We start from the raw sequence: 22,571 nt of genomic DNA, 5'->3' as shown, positions 1-22,571 counted from the left end.
GGGGCCTCGAGTCATTTGTCGGGACGGCGGGGGGAACAACTCGACAGAAATAAAGCAACAGCCAGTAGGTGTTGCCCTCCGAGCCTCCAAACACATAGTAGGTGCTCGATACGTACTCACTGAATGGAATCAACTTAAAAAGATCAACAATGGGGGCGGAATGAAGGCGAAGGAAGCAGCAGGCTGATTCACAGAAGGCCTGCCTGGCCACGTTCCAGGAACGCATCTGCTACAGCGGGTGGGGTCCAGTTCCTTCGGCCTGGGCGCCTCCCCGGGGCTTCTGGTTCCCGAGCCTTCGAGTGGCCGCGTGCGTGTGTCCATGCGCCCACGTGGGCGGGTGTGCGGGCGCGAGGCCCGCTGCCTAGGAGGAGGTAGGGCCTGATTTTCCCGCTGTGTGTGGATGGCATGCTCCGATGACTTCACATGGCAGACTGAGGCAGGGGGAGTCTGAGGGGCCAGGCTGACTCTGGAATGCAGTCTCCCTGCGGGAGCAGAGCCCGGAGCCTCTGAGGCCACGCGGGGACTTGATCCCTGGTGTCTGTGTGATCGTGAATTAGTCACTTCCCCTCCCTGAGCCTCGGTCTCCTCGCTGGTGACAGGCAGGTGCTAATCAGAGCAGTGAGGTCCCAGAGGGCAGCCCTCGAGAATGTCCACAGTGTTTGGTCCTCCGCTCCGAGCCTGCTCGTGGGCACAGGAGTTTTAGGTCCTGACTGGGGAATCGTGAGAGCCTGGACACCCTCCCTCTCAGCCAGCCCTGCTCAAAGAAACCAGGGCTTTGGGGGGGAGGCCGGGGAAGCGCGCCAGCCCTGGGCTCTGGCAGAAACCAGGCCGCCGAGGGGCTAGGGCCATGGGGGTGGGGTCTCCCCTCTAGTACAGGCCTGCCTGAGGATCTGGGCTGGGATCTGGGGGCGCTGCTCTGGGCACAAAAGAAAACAGGGGAGCGGCAGGTGGGAATGTCGGGACCCAGAAGGGGCTGGGAGAGAACTGAGGGCAGGGCCCCAGGGAAGCCAAGGGGTTGAAGAGGGTCCTTGGGGCTCTCGCGGTCCCTGTTGCCAGAGAGACCCTTCACTGAGGGCCCTGACTCCCCTCCACACCACCGCAGACCACCTCCTCTCTTCCTTTTATTTTTGTCCCAGTCACCTCTCTGCCACAGAACGGTACACCCAGTCCTTGCCCGTGCCCTCGGCCACGTTGCTGGATGGGGAGCCCAGGGGGTAACAGTGGGACAGGGCCTCCACCTCGCGGGTCAGCTCCCGGAGCCGCCGCCGCACGTCTCGGGCATCGTAGACCACGCGGCCCGAGGAGCGGCGCCGGGGGATGTCAGGGACGATGGCCGGGCCCTGGACGGGCGGCGGGGCCGGCGGGGCGGGGGCGCACGCCTCCAGCTCGGCCTGGGCCCCCGCCCCGCTGTTCTTGTGGCTCAGGGCCTGTGGGCTCGGGGGCAGGGGGTTCACTGGGTACACGTAGGCCTCGAGGCCCAGCTCTGACCGCATGTCTCCTTTGAGGGGCCTTCCTTCTATGGTCTGCTGGAAGCGAATGGTCTGGGGAGGGGGCTCCACGGCATCCTGGGGCCGGGGAGCCCAGAACCCCTGGCTGGACTGGAAGCCCTGCCAGTCTGCCGGCTGATCCCAGTGGTGGGAGCACACTGCCGGGTGCTGGTGTGGGGGCTTCTCATCGTCGTCCGTGTCAGGGGCCCAGGCTACCGGGCGGTGGGCACGGCGGCCGGAAGAGCCCCGGTGGCGGTGGCGGCGAGTGGGTGGGGGGGGTCACAGTCATTTTCACAGGGTCCATGGTGCATCGGAGGTGGACTGCAGGGGCGCTCTGCTTCGGAGGCTGGGGCTGCTTCCCCGGTGAGGATGACTTAGAAGCTTCTGTGGATCAAGGAGAGCCGGGAGGCTGGTGGGGAGGCTGGCTCCTGAGGGGACGGGGACGGGGATGGGGTGGGGGTGTAGGGTGCAGGGGCAGAGGCTGCCCCGCTGTGGCGTCTGAACGGGGAGGGCGGGCGGGGAAGGGGCCAGCTCCGGGTCAGGGCTAGAAGGCCGGGTCCCTGCCTCTTCTGCGCCCCCGGCCTCCCCCGCTTACCTTTCTCATAAACAATATGGAACACTCGGTGTAAGAAGCCACGGAGCCGGCGCCAGAGCTAGGTGAGGGAGGACACAGTGAGCCCGGGCCGGCCCTGGCCACCAGGCCTCCCGCCGCCGCCATCCAGCCAGTGCCCTCCCGCCTGGCCCCACCCTGACCAGCGTCACCATATTGATGCTAATATTAATGCAGATGATGAGGCCCAGGAGCAACAGGATGGAGTTGCCCAGGTCCTGACAACTGTTGGTGTGGGAGCCGTGATACGAGGCCCACCCGGGCCGTGGCCGCTCAGCCATGGCCATGGGGGTCCCTAGGGCCACCGGGGCCCCTAGGCCCCCAGCCCACTGTGCCCACAGTATCCACCAGCCGCCTGCCTGCCGGCCCCAGGGGCTCCTGGGGGTAAGCGGGTCACAATGATGCCGGGCTCTCCCTCACAATGTGCCAAGAAGCAGAGTCTCGGGGCCGTGGTTGACCTTCCAGCCTGGGCCCAGGCCTTGGCAGAGGCCGAACCCTGCACCTGGCACTCCTGTCGCCGTAACCAGCCACCTGGACCGGCCCCCACGCCTCCTGGCCTGTCTGGTATCTGCCTCCATGAGCCCCCGGCCATTCCTTCTCTACACCAGCCTCAGGCTTCTGCACACACCTGGGCCCTGATCGGAACTCCCCACACAACCCTGCTACCGTGGCAACCTTACCCCAGCACCCACTCCCCCCTTTCTCCCGGCGCTCCGAGCCGCTCCCCGAAATGGGCTGTGGGCTCGGACCACCTCCCTCTCCCTCACTGGCGGAGTGGCGGCCCTGAGGCTTAGTTCCTCCAAGCCCCCCCCACCGACACCGCCCCCGATCACAGCAGGCACAACCAACAGTTAAATTTTTATATTTACAATATTCTCTTCATCTTTTGCCAGGTTTAAAAATGTGTACAGAGCCGCGAAGGGTTGGGGCAGGGACGTGGGATTGTCCGGGGATTGTTCTGGGGAGAGGGGCTGGGCATTGGAGTCCGTGGCTGAATCATGGGGTCCCCCAGCCCCCCTCCCATGCCCCAGTCTGGGGGGGCATCTGTCTACAGGGTTCAGGGCCCAGGTCCCTAGCATTTCGAGGGCATGGCTGTTTGGAGAGGAGCTAGATCAGGCAAGGGAAGGGGTCAGAAAAGAACTAAGTTTCCCTGGGGGGAGGTAGGAGAAGGGACAGGAGGCAGAGCTCTGGGGAGCCAAGACCAGGGATCCCGGATCTGGGTGTCAGTGGAAGACAGCCCCCCCTCACCCCCTACTCAAGTTTGGCACTAACGAACCCGCAAAAGGCCAGCCTCCACTGGTGTCCCTTAAAGCCCTTCCTGATACCGTCCTTCTCCCCAGAGGCCAAACCCTTTCTCCTCGGGCCGTTCCTCTCCGGGGCAGTCACCCCGCACGCGTGTCCTTTCAAATTCTCCCTGCTGTTGTCCGCCTGAGCCCCGTCCCCCACTGCCCCCTCCATCTGTCCCTCAGCACCGCTGACCTCATTCTCTCCCCAGCCTGTCCCGTGAAGCCTTTCCCGCCTGCGCCCTCCTTCCACGGTTCCTTTCCTTCAGCCCTGGCGGCTGATGGAAGGGGGGGGGCTCGTCAAAGAAGGGGATGGGTGGCTGAGGGGAGGAGGTGCTCTCACGCTGACACAGGATGGCTTCAAGGAGGAAGACAGAGATGGGAGGAGAGACACTGAGGCAGAGAGGGAGGAATGAGACACGGGGAAGGGAGGAGAGACACAGGCGGGACCCCTTTCGCTGCCGCTTCCGTCCCCCGTATCCCACCTGTCCCCACATTTACCTGTCCTGGCCCAGGACTGGGGAATCCTTGGCACATTTTGGGGGTCTTCCCCACCCCTCAAACCCACCTAACCCAGTTTGGCACGGATGAGCAATGGTCTGAGGATTGAGGGAAAGGCTGTCCTCAGACCCCAGTGAGGGCTTTGGTCAAACATGCATGGCCTCTGTGGGTGGCACGCCATGCCCCCCAACTTGGCATCTCTTCGGGGGGGGAGACGGGCAGAGCTCTGCCCCCAGGGTTTGTACACCCCCCCCCCACACACACTCAGCTTAAGTCAGTCTGAAGTCTGTCCCCACCTGCTGGGCAGGGAGGAGCTAAGTGCTAGGCCTCAGGCCCCGGACCCCGGGGATTGCTGGCAGGAAAGGGGCCGTCTGCATGGGAAAACACACATCCACATGTAAGAACATGTTTCCACTCGGAGAGATGTGTCCTGGACCCGTGGGAAAACAAGTTCCCAGCAGCACAGGGACGCACGGATCTCCTCCCTTCCCCCTGGCAGGGAATCCTACCCAGAGCACAGGCTTCATCTGACGTATGCCACGGGAGAAAAACATGCTTCGCTGGGGCAGAGGGGGTGTGGGGCACGGAGTGGGAGTTGGGGGGGGGACGACGACTGATTTCCTCGGTACCTTCCCAAGGGTCACTGTCCATGAACACACCACTTCCAGGGTCTCCAGGGGGGGGGGGGGGGGGGGGGGGGGGGAGAAGGCATGAGGGAACGGGATTCTGGGGTACAAATCCCCACAGGAATTCTTTTGAGGGGGCCAACATGTGTCCAGGGCGGCAAAAAAAAAAACACCTCACCCTGCACATGGGAAAACACACCCCCTCGTGAGAAAGCAGGCCTCCACGTGGGAAAACACGTCCGAGTTTCCACACACCGAAGACTGGTGTCCCAATGGAGGGCACGAAACACCCCCCGTTGTTCCGAGGCCCCGGTCCAGAGAAGAGGACGGGCCTCTGGGCATGGGAAAGACACGCATCCTGGTGCGGAACCCCATGTCCACCTAGCGCTCCCTGCCGTGGGGCACCTCCGGAGCGCGCGGGAAGCCTGTGGCCGGTCCTCCTCCCTGCCTTCTGAGCCGCGCTGCCCACCGGCGGCGGGCGGGGAGGGACGGGGAGGAGGGCCTCCCCCCCCCAGCCGCCCCCTATACCCGAGTGGTGGAGTGGGGGTGCGGTAGCGTGTTGTTGTGGCTGGTAGCGGTGGGGGGCGGCGGGGGGAAGGGCCCGAAGGGGTGGAGGGAGGGGGGCGGCGGGGGCGGCGGGGGCCCCAGGCCGCTGGGCAGCAGGGTCAGGGCCCCGGGGGCCAGCAGAGGCACATCGTCTGGCGCCCGGCGCAGGGCCAGGGTGTAGTCGGGCGGGCAGGCGGGGCGCAGGGCCTCGGCGGGGTCCGCCCCGACGCCCCCGGCCCGCTTCAGCTGCAGGGACACCAGCTCCTCCTCGGGCGGCAGCTCGCGGCCGGCGGCGGGGAGCAGGGGCCCCCCGCCGGGCACCCCGGAGCCCGAGCCGCCGGGGGGGCTGAGCCGCCTACACCGCATCTCCTGCCGCCGGTCCCGCTTGTAGTAGAGCGCGGCGAAGGCCAGGATGTTGAGGAAGAGCAGCGAGGCGCCCACGGCCACCGTGACGCTGAGCTCGGTGGAGTAGTCCCGGGAGTCCCCGGGGAAGCGGTCGTAGGCGCGGGGGCCCGGCTCGGGCTCGGGCTCGGGCGGCAGGGTGGCGGGCGGCGGCGGGCGGCGGGTGCCCGGGGCGCCGGGGGGCGGGCGCGGCGGCCAGCGCGTGGTGTAGGGGGGCAGGCGCGTGGTGGTGGTGAAGAGCTCCGTGTGCAGGTTGTGCAAGTGCGGCACGAGCTCCAGCCAGAAGGCCACCTTGTTGGCGCGGTAGTTATCGCGCACGCGCGGCTTCAGGCCGATGTGCAGGTACTGCTTCTCCTTGCTGTTGAACTTGCTCCACACCACCTCCTCGAAGCGGTTGGGCTTGGTGTGGATGAACTTGGTGTCCTGCGGCACCGGCTGGTTGGGGTCGCTGCGGGCACGGGAGGGGGGAAAGGAGAAGTGAGGGGGAGGCCCCGGGGGGGGGCGGGGGAGGGTGTGTGCGGGAGGGGTGGGCAGGGAGACCCGCAGAGAGGCAGATGCAGAGATGCAGAGGGCCGGGACACGGAAGGAAAGCCTGAGAACAAGAGGGAGGCGGAAGAGACAGAGAAACTGCCCGGGACAGGCAGAGGCGAGGTCGGAGGGGCAGAGACGGGCGGAGGTGAGGACGGAGGGGCAGAGACGGAGGGGGGGGAGGTAAGGACCGAGGGGCAGAGACGGGCAGAGATGAGGACGGAGGGGCAGAGATGGGGGGAGGTGAGGATGGAGGGGCAGAGACGGGCGGAGGTGATGACCGAGGGGCAGAGATGCGCGGAGGTGAGGACCGAGGGGCAGAGACGCGCGGAGGTGAGGACGGAGGGGCAGAGATGGGCGGAGGTGATGACTGAGGGGCAGAGACGCGTGGAGGTGAGGACAGAGGGGCAGAGACGGGGGGGAGGGAGGTAAGGACGGAGGGGCAGAGACGGGCAGAGGTGAGGACGGAGGGGCAGAGATGGGGGGAGGTGAGGACCGAGGGGCAGAGACGGGGGGAGGTGAGGTCGGAGGGGCAGAGACGGGCGGAGGTGATGACCGAGGGGCAGAGATGCGCGGAGGTGAGGACCGAGGGGCAGAGACGCGCGGAGGTGAGGACGGAGGGGCAGAGACGGGCGGAGGGGAGGTTAGAGGGGCAGAGGTGGGCAGAGGTGAGGTCGGAGGGGCAGAGGTGGGCAGAGGTGAGGTCAGAGGGGCAGAGATGCGCAGAGGTGAGGTCGGAGGGGCAGAGACGGGCGGAGGGGAGGTCGGAGGGGCAGAGACGGGAGGAGGTGAGGACGCAGGGGCAGAGGCGGGCGGAGACAGCCGTTGAGAGAGGCAGAATCTGAGCCTGAGTGAGACAGACACATTTAGGAACAGAGGCACAAAGACAGGAGCCAGCCAGCCAGGGTGAGACCAGCGAGCAAAAATCCAACCGATGGAAGAGAGTAGAGGGAAAGGCAGAGGTATCAGTGGATTCGAAGAGAGAGAGACGTAGAGACAGAGACAGACAGACACAAATCCTTACCCAGATACACAGCCCAGGGCATCAGATGGAGAGCAGAGTGCCAGGAGAGACAGACCCGGAGCCAAAGCCACCAAGGGAGCCCACCCCCCGGAAGGACAGGACCCTCTCTGACACGGCTGAATCTCCAACGGGCAGCCCGGTGCCTGGCACAGAGAAAGTGTCCAGCAGGTGTCTGGGTCGGGAAGGCAATGACGGAGGAATGACTGTGTGAGGAGTGAGGGACAGGGCGCCGAGGATGCTGGGGGTGTGTGCCTTGGCCTGCGGTGGGGGGGGGACCCCACCCAGCCCCGCTGACCCTCACCCAGTCTTGGCGAAGTTGGTCCAGTAGGTCATGACCACAGCGCTGAGCATGACGTCATTCTTGGAGAAGTTGCAGGGGAAGAGGTCGGTGGCGCCCACCATGGGCACGCCAAAGACGTAGGGCAGCTCGTCCCCGTGCGCTGCGTCTGCCCACTCGGGCCGGCCCTCAGCCTGGCAGTGGTGGTAGAAGGTATAAAAGTAGACAGGGGACTGGTAGTCAGCGTGCAGCTTGGCGGTGGCCACAGCCGGTGCCACCCACTGGTGGTCTGTAAAGAGCGCCAGCAGAGTCTTTCTCCGCATTTCGCCATTGTCCCGGTCGGCCCAGTCGGTGTACATGAACTTGATGGTCTCCCGAAGCACGTCCTTGCCCTCCGGGTAGCCGTACAGGTTGTCCACGAAGTTGGAGACAGTGAAGTCAAAGGCGCTGGCGGACACGCCGTCCTCGCTCTCTGCGGAGTCCTCTACGAACTTGAGGCCTTCTCCTTGGTTGACGCCAATGAGCATGTCATAGTTGAGGAATTCTCCCTGCTGCATGAGGATCTCAGGGTCATCGGGGACGACGTCACCGTCCACCACGGGCCCGAAGGCGATGTGGTAGCTGGGGAGAAGGGGTCAGGGTCTCATCACCTGCTCCCTGGCCTCCTCTCAGCTCCTAGCCTGCCGGGCCCTCTGCTCAGAAGACCCTTCCTTCTCCCCTGGGTCAAATCTCCTGAGTCCTTCAGGGCACTTGGCCTCTCGGGAAGTCTTCCCCGATGCGCTTCGTGGCCCCTCGTGCACCCTCGCTCTGTTTGGGCGCCTCCACGTAGGGCAGGCTCCCGAGGGAAGGAGGCAGGGCCAGCAGAGGGGCCTGCAGCCGGACAGGGTGCCCGCGGGCACCTCTCACCCTAAACCGCCTTGGAAGCAGCAAGGAGAGCAGCCGCCAGGCCCCGGCCCTCCCCCACCCCCATACCGGGCGGGCTGCACGTCCTGGTCCACCAGCTCCCGGGAGGGCTTCCGGCGCAGGCACTCCACGGCCTCGGCGCTGTCCTCCCGGTCGCAGCCCACTTTGGCGGCCAGCAGCCGCGTGTATTTGAGCGGCTGGTAGTTGACAGACCAGCTGGAGATGGCCGTGCCGCTCTGGGCGATGGCCTTCTGGAACAACCCTGGCAGGACAGGCGCGGGCTTCAGGCTGGGCTGTCTGCGCCCAGGGTGGGAAGGCGGGGGGTGGGGGGGAACCCGGTGGGGGTCAGCGTGTGGGAACGGGGCCGGGAGGGGCAGGCCGAGGGCTGGCCGGTACCTTCCGAATGGTGGGAGAGGATCAGAAGGTTGACGCAGGAGGCCCCGGCCCCCGATCCAAAGATGGTGATGCGCTCGGGGTCACCCCCAAAGTGGGCAATGTTCTCACTGAGCCAGCGCAGGGCCTGGATCTGGTCCAGGAGTCCATAGTTGCCTTTTGCAGCCTGGTCCCCGGTGCTGAGAAAGCCTGGAAGCACAGGAGGAAAGGGGCTTCCTGGGGGTGTCCGAACACCCTCGCCCCCTTTCTGGGCAGCTCAGTCCAGCCCAGAGGCCATTCTGTTTCTGCCGGGTCTAGAGGAACACCGCCCACCGGGCTCCCCCCTCCGCCCCCCCGCCCAGACCCCAGCCCCTCGAGTTGGCTGCCCACCCTCACCGAGCACCCCCAGCCGGTAGTTGAGCGTGGCCACGATGACGTTGCCATAGGCGGCCAGCACGGAGCCATCGAACATATTCCCGGTGCCCTCCATGTAGGAGCCGCCGTGCAGAAACAGCATCACCGGCTTCTTCCCGGAGTCCCGGATATCTGCGTGGGGAGGGGGTGGGCGGTGGGCCAGGGTTGGGGGACAAGAACACAGTCAGACCAGCAGCAGCACTGCTCAGCTCCCAGGCCTGCGGAGGACCAGCCCGGAGCTCAGGGGACATGTCTCTCCTGTCCCTGGGGGGGCAAGACCGGATTCCCCTCCCTCCCTCCCCACGGAGCCCTGGCCGAAGGTCCCACCCCACCTCCTGCCGGCCTGCCCCGCGGCACTTCTCCAAATGCCAGACAGGCCTTCCAAGAAGCCTAAGAGGCGGGGGGGACCCTCCCCAGGGCATCTGCTGGATCCAGGGGACCCCCTCCCCACACACACACACACATGGCAAATCTCCTTCCTGCTCTGAGGCAGAGCAAACTCCCAAGGCGGGCTCTAGCGCTAGAGATGCTGGGAGGGTCCAGGCGGTTGCTCAGACTCGGGCCTTGGGTCTCAGGTCCACGTGGTAGCCTGGTCTGTGGGTGAGGGGGTGCCAGCCTAGGGTCCCTGGGGGCCTGGTCTCCTCCCCGCCCTAATTCCTTTCTAGGTCACCTCCCCAGTTACCATGGCAACCCCCAGCCTAATTACCGTGGCAGGAGGAGGCAGGGTGGGAAAGAGCCTGTTTGATAAAGCCAGGGTAGAGCTCTTTAGTCTCAGACGCCCCCCCCCTCGCCATTGGCCTGACCCTGGGTTCTGCACTGGACGCCCCTCTTGCCCTGTCCCCAAAGAATCCCATTAATCACTGCCACGTGACCAGGCTGAGGCGTGACAGACTCCAGAAGAGGGTGGGAGTCTGAGAGGGCTTGCCACGGTCCCCAAGGCTATCTGGCCAGTACCCTTCCTTGCAGCCCTCCATGATTCAGCCACAGCGCCCGGCTGGGGTCCCCCATGGCCCACAGGCCCTCCTCTCTTGACACTTGCAATCTCTGACTAGCCTGGGCATTCAACAAACCAGAGCCAGACCTGGGCCTCCACAGCCAGTCCCCAGCGGCTCTGCTCGCCTCCGTCCTCCTGCTAGAAACTTTTCTCCTGCCGGGAGGTGAGCCCACAGGACACTGAGACATTCCCCTCCACCCCTCCGGACAGCTTGCGGCCTCCAGTCTCTTAAGACCTTCTCTGCCACCTCCCTCCACCTGGTGGGCTCTGCCCTCTCCATGTCCTCTCCAAATCCTGCTCTTCTCCTCCTTCCGGAACCTCCGGTGGCCTTCCAGCCAGACTCAGGCCAGAGTCTCCTCCCTGCAAGGCCCTCTCTTCAAGTCCTCAGTTCTCCCCCTCCTCCCCACCCAGCACCTCCACTCCCAGTGTGGGGGGAGGAGGGGGTCCGAAAGGGAAGGAGCAGGGAGGGGGGCTGGGGCAACAAGAAATTCAAAACCAACAACAAAAAAACAGGATCAAGAAAGAAGAAAGAAAGAAAAAATAACAACCAAAAAGCAAGAAGCTCTCGGGGGGGGGGGCAGATTCAACAAGAAAAGAAAAAAAAAAACAACAACAAAAAACCAAAAAGATCCGTTTTTTTGGAAAAAAAGAAAAAAAGAAAAAAAGTTCTTTGCATTTTTTTTTCAAAATTTTGTGGTGAAACTTCAAGATATTGGGCCCTGTTTTCAAAAATTTCCAAATTCTTTAATTCGCTTCAAATGTCTGCATTTTCTGCATCTGACAGGCTTTTGAAAATTGGAGGTTTGTTTCTGACGTTTCAATTGTGCCATCAATTTGCCAACTTAAAATTTTTTTTTTCAAATTGTAGTTTTGCTCCAAATTAAAGTTGGTTTTGTTTTGTTTTGTTTTCAAATGTTACATTTCGCAAGTTTCCAAACAGTCCAAATTGCTGTCGAACTCTAAACATTTTATCCAATTCTTTGGTGGTTTTGTTTTGTTTTGTTTTGTTTTCTCTGACATTCCAATTTCTTTTTTCACTTATATTTTTGGCCGTGTTTAGCTTTGCTTGCAGGTTTGCTAGTGGGTCCAACATTGTTCCAATTTCGTTTGAAGTTTTCATAATTCTTTTTTCCAATTATTACAAATTTTTCTTTTCTTTTTTTTTTCGTTTTTAGTTGGGAGAAACGACTGAGGGGCCTTGAGGGCTGTGGGGGGGGGCATTTAGTTAGGGGCAGGGCCTTGAGCGTCCTCTAATCAGCAACCACATGCAGCAGCGGGATTTTTAAATCTACCTGTGTCTGGCGGATTGAGCGTCGCCTCGTCACGTTTTTTTGTGAGCGGACCTAAGACCGGGAACACAAAACAGAGAAAAAAGGACAATTTTGTGGGGAAAGATGGGGGTCGGGGGGAGGTGGTGGATGGGGAGGGGAGGACAGAAAGCAGAAAAGGGGAGGGTGGAGGGCAGAAAAAATAAGCCAAAAAAAGCAAAATTTGTTTGCAAGAAAAAGAAACCAAGAAAAGAGAAAAACGTTTTCTACAACCCAAATTTGTTTCCCCTCCCCGGAAAAAGTCATGCCCCAAAGAAAAGGTTGGGTTTGGGGGGGTGGGGTGCCTGAGTGGGCTGAGGCCTGTTTTAAGACATATTGACTTGGCTTGTCGCAGTGTTTGCTAATGGCTGGAAACGAAACGGTGTTAGAGGTAGGGGTCGGGGTGGGGAGGGGAGGCCCATCCCCAAGCCCCGGAGGCCAAGGCCAGCTGTGCCACCAGAACCTCCACTCACACAAGGCCCTCTGTGGGGCCAGCCCGGCACCTGCCTGTTCCCCCAGGCTGCGAGGAAGGGGCTGCAGCAGAAAGGACCCATCTGGAGGATCTGGAGGGCAGAGCATAGGATGGGGTTGGGGGCCGCCCGCCCCTGCAGCTCACAGGCCCTTCAAGCCCTCGGCTCCCCACTGGAGGGCTGGGGCCAGGTCAGCTAGAGCCGCCTGCCCGCCTGCCCAGCCTCTCACCCGGCCAGCATTCCTCTTCCATCCGCACTCAGGGGCCTGGCTTCTCACCCCACCTCCCCGATTTGGGGCGAAGCAGGGAAAAGGGTCATCAGGTCTTGCCCTCCATTTCACCTCTTCCCTCTGCACCCCCCAACCTCCTCCCTCACCCAGGCCTACTCTCCTCCCACCAAGAACGGTCAACTGCCCACCGGGGACATGAGCACCTCCCCCCCTCCCCTGCCCTGCCCGACGCTGCTCTGATGCCAGAAGGCCCCCCTCCCCAATTCGGGGATCAGTCCACAAATAGGGAACAGGAAACACAATGCCCTGAGCCAGCCTGACACATAAGGGGCCAGGAGGTGCTGGGAGGCACGAAGTGTTCCCCTGGTCAAGGAAAGGCCCCAGACTGGGCTCAGAGTTTGGTTCTAGGCTCCTTTCAGAAGGGGGAATCGGTTGGGGAGGGGAGCTGGAAGCCAGAAATCAGAGGGGATCCCCCCGCTGATTGGTTTCTCCTCATTGGCATGGGGACGGATGGGTCGGCAAGGTCCAGGCCAGCCTCTGAAGGCTTCTCCCAACTGGTGATGATTGCCCCATAGGGACCCATTAGGATTGGGGTCTGTTCTCTACAAAAGGATGGGAATGGGGATGAAGTCAGCAGGGCATGCGTAAGCGTAATAGTGTGTGTGTGTGTGTGTGTGTGCACGCGCGCCTGCCTGAGCCAACATCTTCCTTGCAGAGCTGGTGTGAAGATTCAGTGAGATCACCTGAATGTGTCAGGCCCCAAGCAGGTCTGTGATAAGCGATGGTTAAAAATACAGAAGGTGTGGGCCTAGGTGGTGTTGGGGGGCAGGGTGGACATTGTGTGTGGAGGCGTTGGGGTGGACAGCCCATTGGTGGTAAGTCTTGGGTGGATATTCCACATGAGGGGTGAGGAGATAGCCCACCGAGGGGGACACTGGGGTGGACAGCCTACAAGGAGGCGGGAGCGGGGCGGAGAGGCTGTGAGTGGAGGGCATGGAGATGGACAGGCTGTGTGGAGGTCCTGGGGTGAATGATTCAGAGGCCACTGTGAAGGGCAGGCTGCCGGGGTAGGTGGCCCACGAGAGGGCAGGGGGATGTGGAGTGGGTGGCAGCCCATAGAGTGTACTGGGGTAGGGTCTATTAGGGTGCTTGGGATCTGGATGGGACTGGAGTGGATGATACTTGCGTGCATCGTGGGCATGGGTTGCTAGGAGGCAAGGTTTCCATGGGAGGGGTATTACTGCGTTGGGGTGCGCGGCTGGGAGGAAGAACAGAGGGTGGATGGTTGGTACCCAAGGTGCTGGGAGTGAGGGGTTTGAGTGCTTGATCTGCGGGTAGGGCGGAGACTTGCTGGGTGTGCTGTCCCAGCCCGAGCTAAAATACAGGTGGTCTGCAGGTAGAGTTGGGGTAAGCAAAGCTTGGGAAGTGTGGAGGGTGTTGGGGACTGTGGTGTGAGTGGCCACGTGCAGGGTTATTGGGGCCAAGGTCTCTGTATGGGTGTTCCTAAGACACATGATCTATAACTGGGGATACTGGGGAGCATGGGTCCATGTGGGCGATAGGGTACACAGTTTCCGAGAGGCGTTGGGGTGTGTGCTGTGTGAGGGCCCTGAGAATTTGGATACGTGGGATGTTGGAGCACGTGGTCAGCGTGCAGGTTGGCGGGGTACCTGAGCCCGTGTGCTGAGGAGTTGCGAGTCCCGGGGTGTTGTGGCGCGTGGGCACCTGACCTGCGGGCAGCTGGTGCCTACAGTGTCCATACAGGGGTTCCTGGGTACCAGGCCCGTGGGTACTGTTGGAGGAAAACGGCCTGCTGGGGGGCTGCTGAGGGAGTAGGGGGCCTCTGTGGAGTGTCAGAAGGCTAACCCGGGGCGGTTCATGAGGCTGGGCTTGGGGGCCGGCTGAAGTTCTGCCGAGTACCTCTGTTGGAGACAGGTGGAAGGTACTCTGAAAGATACTGTGTGCGCTGAAGGTTGGCTCGCGGAGAACTTTCCAGGGCAGTGTGCTGGGAGGGGCTGGGAGCACTGCAGCGGGGACCTGGACAGCTCCTTCTCCAGGAGAGCTGGCCCAGGGGTCCAGGAGCCCGGAGGGAAAGATGTTCTCAAGGGGATGGGCGGGCTGTGCTGTGAAGGAGGGGTCCTCCCTGATCCTTCAGGGGTGTGTTAGGGGTCAGGGGACAGAGGTTTCAGAAGAAGACGCAGGAAGCTGGCGGGAGGCGCTGGGGATGCGATGTGATGGACGGAAGTGTGCCCGTGCACACGGGGAGGAAAAACGAGGTGTCTCTGTTGTGTCTGGGGTGTAGAAGGAACCAAAGTGGGTACTTCTCAGGGACAAGCCGGGGCCTGGGGGTGGGAGGCCGGACGGCGCTGGGGTGGGCGGCGGGGGAGATGCTTCCAGGGCTCGCTGGCCCCCCGTGGCCACTGAGTGTGCGCCTTGTGGGGATGGGGTCTATCAGCCCAGCTTGGTACCTGCTGCTCACTCTGCGGGCACAAGGACCTTCTGGGGTGGCTGTCTGCGGGATCGTTCCCGCAGCTGCCTGGCAGGCCCCCGTCTCATCCTCGGGGGGCACGCAGAGCCCGCAGGGCCACGCGGCCTCTGGCGGCCCCCACAAAGGCCCAGCTCCCGGCGGCGGGGAAGGGGGGGAGCCCAGGGGTCTGCATGCGCGAGTGGGCTGCGTCCGCAGGGTGCCCAGCCTGGTGCCCGCGCCCTTACCGTCCTCGGTGGGCACGTAGAGGTTGAGATACAGGCAGTCCTCGCTCTGGTTCTGCACGTAGGCGGCGGCCGCCTCCAAGTTGTCGGTGAACCACACGGGCAGCATGATGGCGGGCAGCGCCCCGTGCAGGTTCTGCGGGCAGGCGGGCGGCAGGGTGGTGGCGTTGCGCACGCCGGGCCACGAGGCGGGGGCCTCGGGCGGCTGGAAGCGGCGGGCGCCCAGGGGTGGCGTGGCGTAGGGCACGCCCAAAAACTGCACGACGGGGCCCAGGATCTCGTTGTTGAGCTCGCGCCGCACGCCGCGCACTCGCCCATAGGCCGTGTTCACCACTGGGAAGCGCTCCTCCCCGAGGCTGCTGAGGCCCAGGCCCGGGCCGCCCGGGGAGCCGCCGCCGGGACCCCCTCCCCCCCGTTGAGCCCCTGCCAGCCCCACCAGACACAGCGCCAGGAGCCACATGCTGATCGGGGGACCCCCCCTCCCTCCCCGGGACCCCCCCCCTCGGAGAGAGAGAGAAGGGGGGGGAGAGGGAGGGAGGCCCCCCCTCGCCCCAGTAGGGAGGAGGGGGCGGGGGAAAGGAGGGAGGAGGGGGGTGGGGAGGGACCTGGGTTAGACTGGACAGAGAAAGGGTCTGTTCCTCTCCATGGAGGGGGCAAGGGGTGGGGAAGGGGAAGGAAGCGGGAGAAGGTGAAGGCAGGCCCGACCTGCAGGGAGGAGGCACGGGGTATGCAAGAGACAAACAGACAGACAGACAGAAAAATACAGAGAAGTGGAAGAAGGGAGTGGAAATTGAACAGGGCAGACAGAAGGGAACAGGGAAACAAGAGACAAGTGGTTAGTGACTTGGAATTCAGACCAAGTTGCCCCCCCTTTCTTCCGCCCTCAGGCCCCCTGGCACCTCCCCCCACTCCCAACCCCAGCAATCCCATCCCCAAAGCAGGGACCCAGATAGAAAAGTCTAAGGCTAGGGATAGGGTCAGGAGGTGGTATGCGCCCAGGACAGAGCCAGAGGAGAAGGAGGGCCAGCTCCCCAGACCCAGCACGCCCCCCACCCTTCCAGCTGCTTTATCCCTCCCAGGCAGGCTCTCCTCAGGGACTCAGGAGTCCCAGTTCCCATCTCCCTGGGAGGGATGAGATAGACAAGGAAGAGAAAATAAAAATACCAAGTCATTAATTAGCAGGAAGTGGCGGGTTTGTTTATACGTGTTAATTACTCCTGAGCTGTAATTTCAGGGCACTGAACCCCCACCCCAGGCCAGACTGGGGCCTTTCTTGGGACCACACAATCCCAGCACCTTTTCCTCCCTTCAGCAGCCCATTCCCTACGGATCTGTGCAGCAGGGGAGGGGGGACCCCTTTCCCCTAGGTCTTCCTCATTTCTTCCATCAGAAGTTAAGGTGCCTTGAGGCAGGGGCTGGAGGAGGGAGGGGATGCCTCTGGAGGGGCAAATCCGGGGACAGATGCGTGATCCTGCAGCCGGTTGCTGGGCGACGGGATGCTGCCCCGCAATGTTACCTCGGCAACTGGCTGCAGCTTTAACCCTGGAGGGGGGTCTGGAGGAAGAGAGGAAGGGGCTGGCTTGGTTATGGGGTACATTCAGGGCAGGAGGGCAGAGGCGTGAGTCAGAATGCTAGAGTTTTCCCCAACCTTAGCATAGAGAAAGAAGTGTATATGTTGAGGGGAGCGGGAGATTGGGGCATAGAGAACCCTAAAAGATCCGCCTCTTGCCCCTTGTTGGCCAATCAGAGCCTAGCCCTAGTGACCAGGCCTCTGGCTGAGGAGAAGGGGTGCTGAGGTGGGTTTGGAGGGCATCAGATGCGGCCACAGACCGCCCCCCTCCCACAGTCTCCAACAGCCTTGGACCCCAGATGCCTCTTCCATGCATGGCATTCTGACCCATGTCCTGGGGGCAAACCTCGGCTTTCTTCTCGTCCCATCCCAGCTATTTACCTCCCCCTTCCCTTGCCAGCCCCCCCCCCACACACAGTTGCTGCTCTGAAGCCTGGATGCTCAGGACAGCAGGGGCAGGACAAGAGACAAGACCAGACCGAAGGGGCAGACACCCAGGTCATTTTGGCAAGCCCCCCCCCGTCCCCCCCTCCCCAGCCGCCAGAGCTGTTTGCTGACGCGGGGTTTTCAGAGCCAGGCGCCAGCCCGCGGGTGGCTCTCTGCAGGTGTCAATTTATTCCAGAGATGAGGACACAGGAATCCTTACCACACACACCCAGTCATGCCCTCCCCCTCTTCAGGTCCTCCTAAGCTCCTGTCCCCCCATCAGCAGGCTTGGGGCTGGCTCCCTCAGGATCTCCTCTGTCTGTGCAGGGCTGGGTTCTGCTTCCATAGTCCCACCCCCCCCCCCCCCCCCCCCCCACCCGGGCTTGCCCCCCCCCCCCCCCCCCCCACTTAAGGTACTTTGGGTCCCTGGCCTCCTGGCTGCCAGCTTCTTTCCCTTCTTCCCTCCCACTGGAGCCCTCCCCCCATCTCTCTCCCCTCCATAGCGCTCCCTCAGAGCATCTTTCCCGGCCTCTTCCAGCTTGCTCCGGCTTCTGCCTTCAGTCTTTTTCCATCTCTCTCCTCTACATCTCCCTCCTTGCCCGTTTCTCATCTCTCTCTCTCCTTCAAACCTCTTCCCCACGTTTCTCCCTTAAGCCCCTTCTCTCTCTCTCTCTCCCTCTCCCCTCTTTCCTACCTCTGTCTCCCCCATTTTCTCTCCCCATCTCTGTCTGCCACATCTTGCTCCCCCTCCTTCTCCCTATCCCTCTGCCTTGCTCTCTCCATTCCTGCCCGGGCCTGACTCCCCCAGCCGGGAAGAATTGAGGGAGGGGGGCTCAGGCCGCAGGTCCCCCCCCCCTTCCTGCAGTGGGGAAAATGGCTTGGCCGGGAAGGGGAGAAGGAGGGGGAGGGGGAGATGGGAACACACGGGGTCTGTGGGCCCATTCAAAGGATCATTCATGGGCTGGAGAGAGGCAGAGACAAAGAGACCGAGACGCAGAGACACGGCGAGAGCATCCCTAGGCGGAGACACGCAGACAGAGCAGGCTGGGGGGAAACCAGGCGCAGGGAGAAAGATGGGGAAAAGGAGACCCCAGTGGACCGCCACGCACCCCCCTTCCACCCGGCCCGGCTTAGCTCCTACCTGGCTCAGCCCTGGGGCCGTGGTGCCTCCATCCAGGGCTCCGAGTAGGGGGCGGACGGGCTTCGGGAGGGGGGCGGCGGCCTCTGAGCCCCCGCGGCCCCGCAGGCCCAGCCCCCGCCCGCAGCGCCTCACCGGGCGGGGGAGGGGGATCGCCCCAGCCCCGGGGGGCGGGGCCGGGACCCAGTCGATCCCCGGGGAAAGGAGAGGTAGGGGATGGGGTCAGGAGGAACCCGAGAACAGGGAACCCCGCAGTGGGGCCGGCGGAGCGAAGAGGGGGCAACGAGAAAGGACTGGATTGGGAATCCACTGGCTCCGTGGGCTGGCTTCGAGGGACCAGAAGGTGGTACCGGTGGAAGATCCTAAGGGATCGGGTGCGGGAGGAGGTGTCCACGGCAATCCCCAGGGGCCCGGAGCCCGAGAGCGCAGGATCCGCGGTGCAGGGGCAGGGATCCAGCCGGAATCCTCGGGGAGGGGGAGGGATCTAGTCGATCCCGAGGGCGGGAGGGAGGGGGAGGTCCAGGGAGTCAGAGGAGGGCGGGAGCCTAGTCTGGAGCCCCGGGGTGGGGGTCGGCAGGGCTCCTAGGAGGGGAAGCGGGGGTAGGGGGGAGGCTTCGGGGGACGATCAGAAGCCAGGAGGCCCGGACTCCTGGCTCCGCGCGCCGGGGCCCACCCGCCCCGCGTCCATCCCAGCCCGAGAGTGATGATCCGCCGGCGGAGCAGCCGCAGCAGCCCCGCGCGTCACCGCGCGGCCGCCTCCCCCGCCCCCTGCGGAGAGAGCGGCGCACACCCCTCGCTCGCACCCGCCTGCCCGCCCGCCCTCCAGAGTGTGGGGGGATTGGAGACGGTGGAAGGGGGCGGGAGCGGACAGACCGACGGATGGACGAAGCGGGCCGGGGCAGGGTGGAGACATCCCCCCTCCCTAGGTCTCCCACCCTCGGGGCTCTGGGGGTTGGTGGGTTGGGGGCGGGTAGGAGGCGGGTAGGAGGCGGGGGGGTGGGGCGCTGAACTACAGGGGGCGGGGCATCATATGAAGAAGGCGGGGCCTCGCATCTGCGGGCGGGGCCATGTAGATAGTGGGCGGGGTTTGACTGCGATGGGTGGGGCTTGGCTATCCGAGCGGCCGCCTCTTTTTGGGAGTGGGTCCGGTTTAAAGCTGGAAAGGAGGAGCCAGTGGGGAAAGGGGCGGAACTTTGCGTGGGGACCGGGATCTTTGGAAATTGGCTGGAGGTGGGGGGGGTAGGTGTTAGAAGAAGCGATCAACTTTGAAAGTGGGCCAATCCGTGACGCAAATCCTCTAGCCCCGCCTCCCAACCCCGCCCCTCACTGCCCCGCTCCTCCGCCCCTAATTGGTTCTCGTTTCTCCGCCCGCCAGACAGCTTCGCCACTCAGCAGAGGTTTTACAAAGGCGCAAGTACCCGGGTGAGGACCTGGACGCTGAAATGAACACGGCCCGGATTGGGCACCCGTGGACATCATTTGCATGGGAGACCGGGATTGGCTGGCCTCTCGGGTGGCCTGGGCGGTGTTCGTCCGGCGCGTGACCATCCGCTGCCATGGCCGGGCCGGGGGCTGCGTTCCGCCGCTTGGGCGCCTTGTCCGGAGCCGGGGCCTTAGGCTTGGCCTCCTACGGGGCGCACGGTCAGGGGGCTGGGGACGGAGCTCACACTGCGAGGGCGACGACCGTTGGGGGGGGGGTGTCTAGTGCAGGGGCGGGGTCTGTGGGAAGTGCCAGACAGCCCTCGGAGCCTGACCCTTTTAAAGCCCCCCCGGCCCGGCCCGGTCCAGTTTGGTTCCCATTTGCGTGTTTCCACCAATCGGAAGCCTCCTGGGGACATTCCTTAGCGCCACTGTCCACCTGGGTCCCGCCGGGAGCTGGGGCGGTCGAGGCCGGTGCTCGGACTGGTAACCTTTGCCTCTCCTTCCACAGGCGCCCAGTTTCCGGATGCCTACGGGAAGGAGGTGAAGTAACCGCGCTGGGGCTCCCCAGCTTCCGGGTCGACGAGCGCCCAAAGTCTGGGGTCGCCGCGGGAAGCAGGGGAGGGGCGGAGCGCGGGGTCGGGAGCGCCGAGGGCGGCCAGCCTGAGCCGTGGGTGCCTGGGGGAGAGGCCAGCCGGGACTTCAGTTGGGGGCCGACCGGGATCCAGGCTCCAGCGTTGCTTAGGAAATGCACCCACCCCCACCCACCTTTCTCTTTTTCTTACAGCTCTTTGACAAGGCCAACAAACACCACTTCATACACAGCCTGGCCCTGATAGGGGTGCCCCATTGCAGAAAGCCCCTCTGGGTAATCTGACCCCCTTGCCTAACCTTGACCAAGCCCCACCCGCTCCCTTTCTGTCAGCACTTTTCTTAGTGGCCTGCATTCTTCCTTGTGTCTCCTTCAGGCCGGGTTACTGCTAGCCTCTGGAACCACCTTATTCTGCACCAGCTTTTACTACCAGGCTCTGAGTGGAGACCCCGGCATCCAGACTTTGGCCCCCGTGGGAGGGAGCCTGCTCCTCTTGGGCTGGCTTGCCTTGGCTCTTTGAGCTTCCCGGTGTTTGATTTCTGGGCACTTCTTTGAGAGTTGGAGCAGGGAGGGGATTAAAAGAGAAAGGCAAATAAAGAACTTGAGTCTTTGTTCATCTTGGAGGAAGAAGGGTAGGGATTGTCAACCTCTGGACGCCCTCCTTTTCCTGAGACCGAATCTTGGGTCTGGGGATTCTGTTCCCTTCAAGTTATGAGGTTCTTAGACCGGGGGACATCAGGGTCATAAAGAGTGCTTGAAATAATGTGGAGTCTTACCGAACTGCTCTTTGGGGCCTGGGATTCTGTATTCTAATAAGCTCAGCAGTGGTTCTGATGCTCACTAGAATTTGAAGATGACTGTAGGGTAGTGGTTTTCAGCCCTGTCGGCCCACAAATTTCTTGAGCCCACTAGCAGTCAAGGCAACACAGGAGGAGGGCCATGAGTTATAAAATATTTTGCGGTTCAACACAGGGACAGATCATCATGTATGGGGGGCGGTCAGAAAATGCTTCACAGGGCTTGAGATGATCCTTAAAAGAGCTTTGTTGTGTGGAGGAGACCATGAACAGAGACGGAGGTGGGAAAGGGAGGAGTAAGGGGCTCCCCAATCTTCAGTGTGGGGTGGGCGGAATTTTTGAGTTAGGCAGGAGAGGGAGAAAAGGTGGCAAGGCAGGCTGGAGCGGCACCCGCAGCAGGTAAGGACCCCGAAGAGATGTAGGGGGCAGCCAGGGCTCATCAAGTGGTCATCATGTGTCAGACACACATTACAAGGAAATTCAACCATGAACAAGACAGACACCGTCCTTTCCCCGTGGGGTTTCCCATCTAGGAGGAGAAACGGACTTGAACAACTCAACGTACAAATGTATCGGTGTGAGTTGTGCTTTGTGCTTGAAGGAGCAGAACGGGGGAGGCAGGGGGAGAATGGGGTAGTGGAGGGAGTGCTCCCTTAGATGGGAAGGCCTCTCGAGGAGGTCCCATTGAAGCAGGAGCTAGTCAAGCGCAAGGTTGGAAGGGGAAGTGTATTCCGGGCAGAAAGAATAGCTTTCAAAACAGACTACAAAGGAGCAGTTCAAAATCCTCGAGGCAGGAGAAAATCGGGCCTGTTGGAGAAGGAGCAAAACCAGCGTGGCTGATGCGTGGGGATGCGGGGCCCCGATGCTCGTGCGGGCCTTTCAGGGAGTGGTAAGGCACTTGGAATTCATTTGTAACACAGCAGTAAATGGCTGAAAGTTTTTAAAGTAAGAGAATGCTAGGGTCTGATGTATACATTTAGAAGACGTGGGGAACCCATGGAGAAGAGGAAGGCAGGATAACCGCAGGGAGACCAGTCAGGAGGCTCAGATATGAGATGATGGTGGTGGCTTGGCTTAGGGTGGAAGAGATGGTCAAAAGGGCCCAGTTCAGAATGTATTTTGAAGGTAGTACTGATAGGACCTGCTGATGGACCGGATAGAAGGGGTGAATGAGCCGGAGACTTCTGGCTTATACACCTAGGTAGAGGTGCTGTTACTCGGATGAGAACAGAGAGGGGGCAGATCGGGGGAGGCAGGTCAGGAGGTCAGTTTTGGATGGGTTGCTTCTGAAATGCCTGGGATGCATCCAAGCAGGTAGTAGTTGGGGCGCTCAGGGAAGATCTGGACTCAGGTTTACTCAGCCCTCCCGCCCCTAGCCAGTCTTGTCTTCCATCCCACCTCTGCCCCATAAACGCCCTTGGAAGGATCCCGTGGATTGCTAGGACGTCCTGGTTGCCCGATCCAATGGATGACTTTCAATCTCGTCTTCTTCGGCCTCTGCAGCATTGGACGCAGCTGGCCACACTGTCCTTGAAACACATCCTGGCTTCTCTCACGCCACTCCTGGTTTTCCCTCTTTGCCGTGGCCGCTCTGCCCCTTTTCCTTCGCCATCTAGTTTAAATCCATGTTTTTCAAATTCTAATGAAAGAAACTTGGAACTCCTGTGTATACGTATTTTAACATCAGCCTTGTCACTTTCCATTTTTGTGTATGTTTCATCAAGTGCATATCTATGTGGTATGTTGGAGGTGCGTGCCTAATTTTTTGGAAGGTGTGCATTCAAAAGAGTATGGACCGTTTCTCTAAATGAGAGGATCTTCAGGTAATCTCCTTGAGCCCTGTATCTTCAATTACAATCTGAATTATTTTTTTTTTAAAGATTTATTTATTTGACAGAGAGAGACACAGCGAGAGAGAGAACACAAGCAGGGGGAGCGGGAGAGGGA

At 62.0% G+C, this 22,571-nt stretch overlaps 3 protein-coding genes across 3 annotated transcripts; 1 reads left to right on the top strand and 2 right to left on the bottom strand.

The window, feature by feature from the left end:
- Positions 1-1,130: 1,130 nt before the first annotated feature.
- Positions 1,131-2,384, bottom strand: SPEM1 (spermatid maturation 1). Its single transcript, XM_032431665.1, is given in 4 exon segments — positions 1,131-1,763; positions 1,765-1,871; positions 2,083-2,140; positions 2,241-2,384. Coding segments are annotated over 4 exon segments (936 nt in total). The 3' UTR covers positions 1,131-1,136.
- A 591-nt stretch (positions 2,385-2,975) lies between these two features.
- Positions 2,976-15,195, bottom strand: NLGN2 (neuroligin 2). Its single transcript, XM_032431905.1, has 7 exons — positions 14,686-15,195; positions 11,260-11,310; positions 8,956-9,105; positions 8,584-8,769; positions 8,257-8,449; positions 7,309-7,905; positions 2,976-5,903 (listed from the first exon to the last, which is right to left on the bottom strand). Exons 1-7 carry the CDS (start codon positions 15,140-15,142, stop codon positions 5,030-5,032), a joined length of 2,508 nt encoding a protein of 835 aa, XP_032287796.1. The 5' UTR covers positions 15,143-15,195; the 3' UTR covers positions 2,976-5,029.
- Positions 15,196-19,312: 4,117 nt separating this feature from the next.
- TMEM256 (transmembrane protein 256) lies at positions 19,313-22,529 on the top strand. Its single transcript, XM_032431906.1, has 4 exons — positions 19,313-19,457; positions 19,747-19,778; positions 20,023-20,103; positions 20,204-22,529. Exons 1-4 carry the CDS (start codon positions 19,373-19,375, stop codon positions 20,345-20,347), a joined length of 342 nt encoding a protein of 113 aa, XP_032287797.1. The 5' UTR covers positions 19,313-19,372; the 3' UTR covers positions 20,348-22,529.
- Positions 22,530-22,571: the final 42 nt, after the last annotated feature.

Source organism: Phoca vitulina, unplaced genomic scaffold (genome assembly GCF_004348235.1).
Source record: "Phoca vitulina isolate PV1807 unplaced genomic scaffold, GSC_HSeal_1.0 scaffold47, whole genome shotgun sequence".
Lineage (NCBI taxonomy): Eukaryota > Metazoa > Chordata > Mammalia > Carnivora > Phocidae > Phoca > Phoca vitulina.
Note: the sequence above shows the minus strand (reverse complement) of the source record. Positions and strands in the feature narration are given on the sequence as shown.

Excerpts from the sequence above, each read along its gene's own strand:
- NLGN2 (XM_032431905.1), bottom strand. The coding sequence starts at position 15,142 with ATGTGGCTCCTGGCGCTGTGTCTGGTGGGGCTGGCAGGGGCTCAACGG. Across the intron at positions 9,106-11,259 it reads GCTCAATCCGCCAGACACAG|ATATCCGGGACTCCGGGAAG; the intron begins GTAGATTTAAAA and ends CTCCCCACGCAG. Across the intron at positions 8,450-8,583 it reads CCTCTCCCACCATTCGGAAG|GGTTGTTCCAGAAGGCCATC; the intron begins GTACCGGCCAGC and ends CTGTCCTGCCAG.
- TMEM256 (XM_032431906.1), top strand. The coding sequence starts at position 19,373 with ATGGCCGGGCCGGGGGCTGCGTTCCGCCGCTTGGGCGCCTTGTCCGGA. Across the intron at positions 19,779-20,022 it reads CGGATGCCTACGGGAAGGAG|CTCTTTGACAAGGCCAACAA; the intron begins GTGAAGTAACCG and ends TTTTTCTTACAG. Across the intron at positions 20,104-20,203 it reads ATTGCAGAAAGCCCCTCTGG|GCCGGGTTACTGCTAGCCTC; the intron begins GTAATCTGACCC and ends TGTCTCCTTCAG.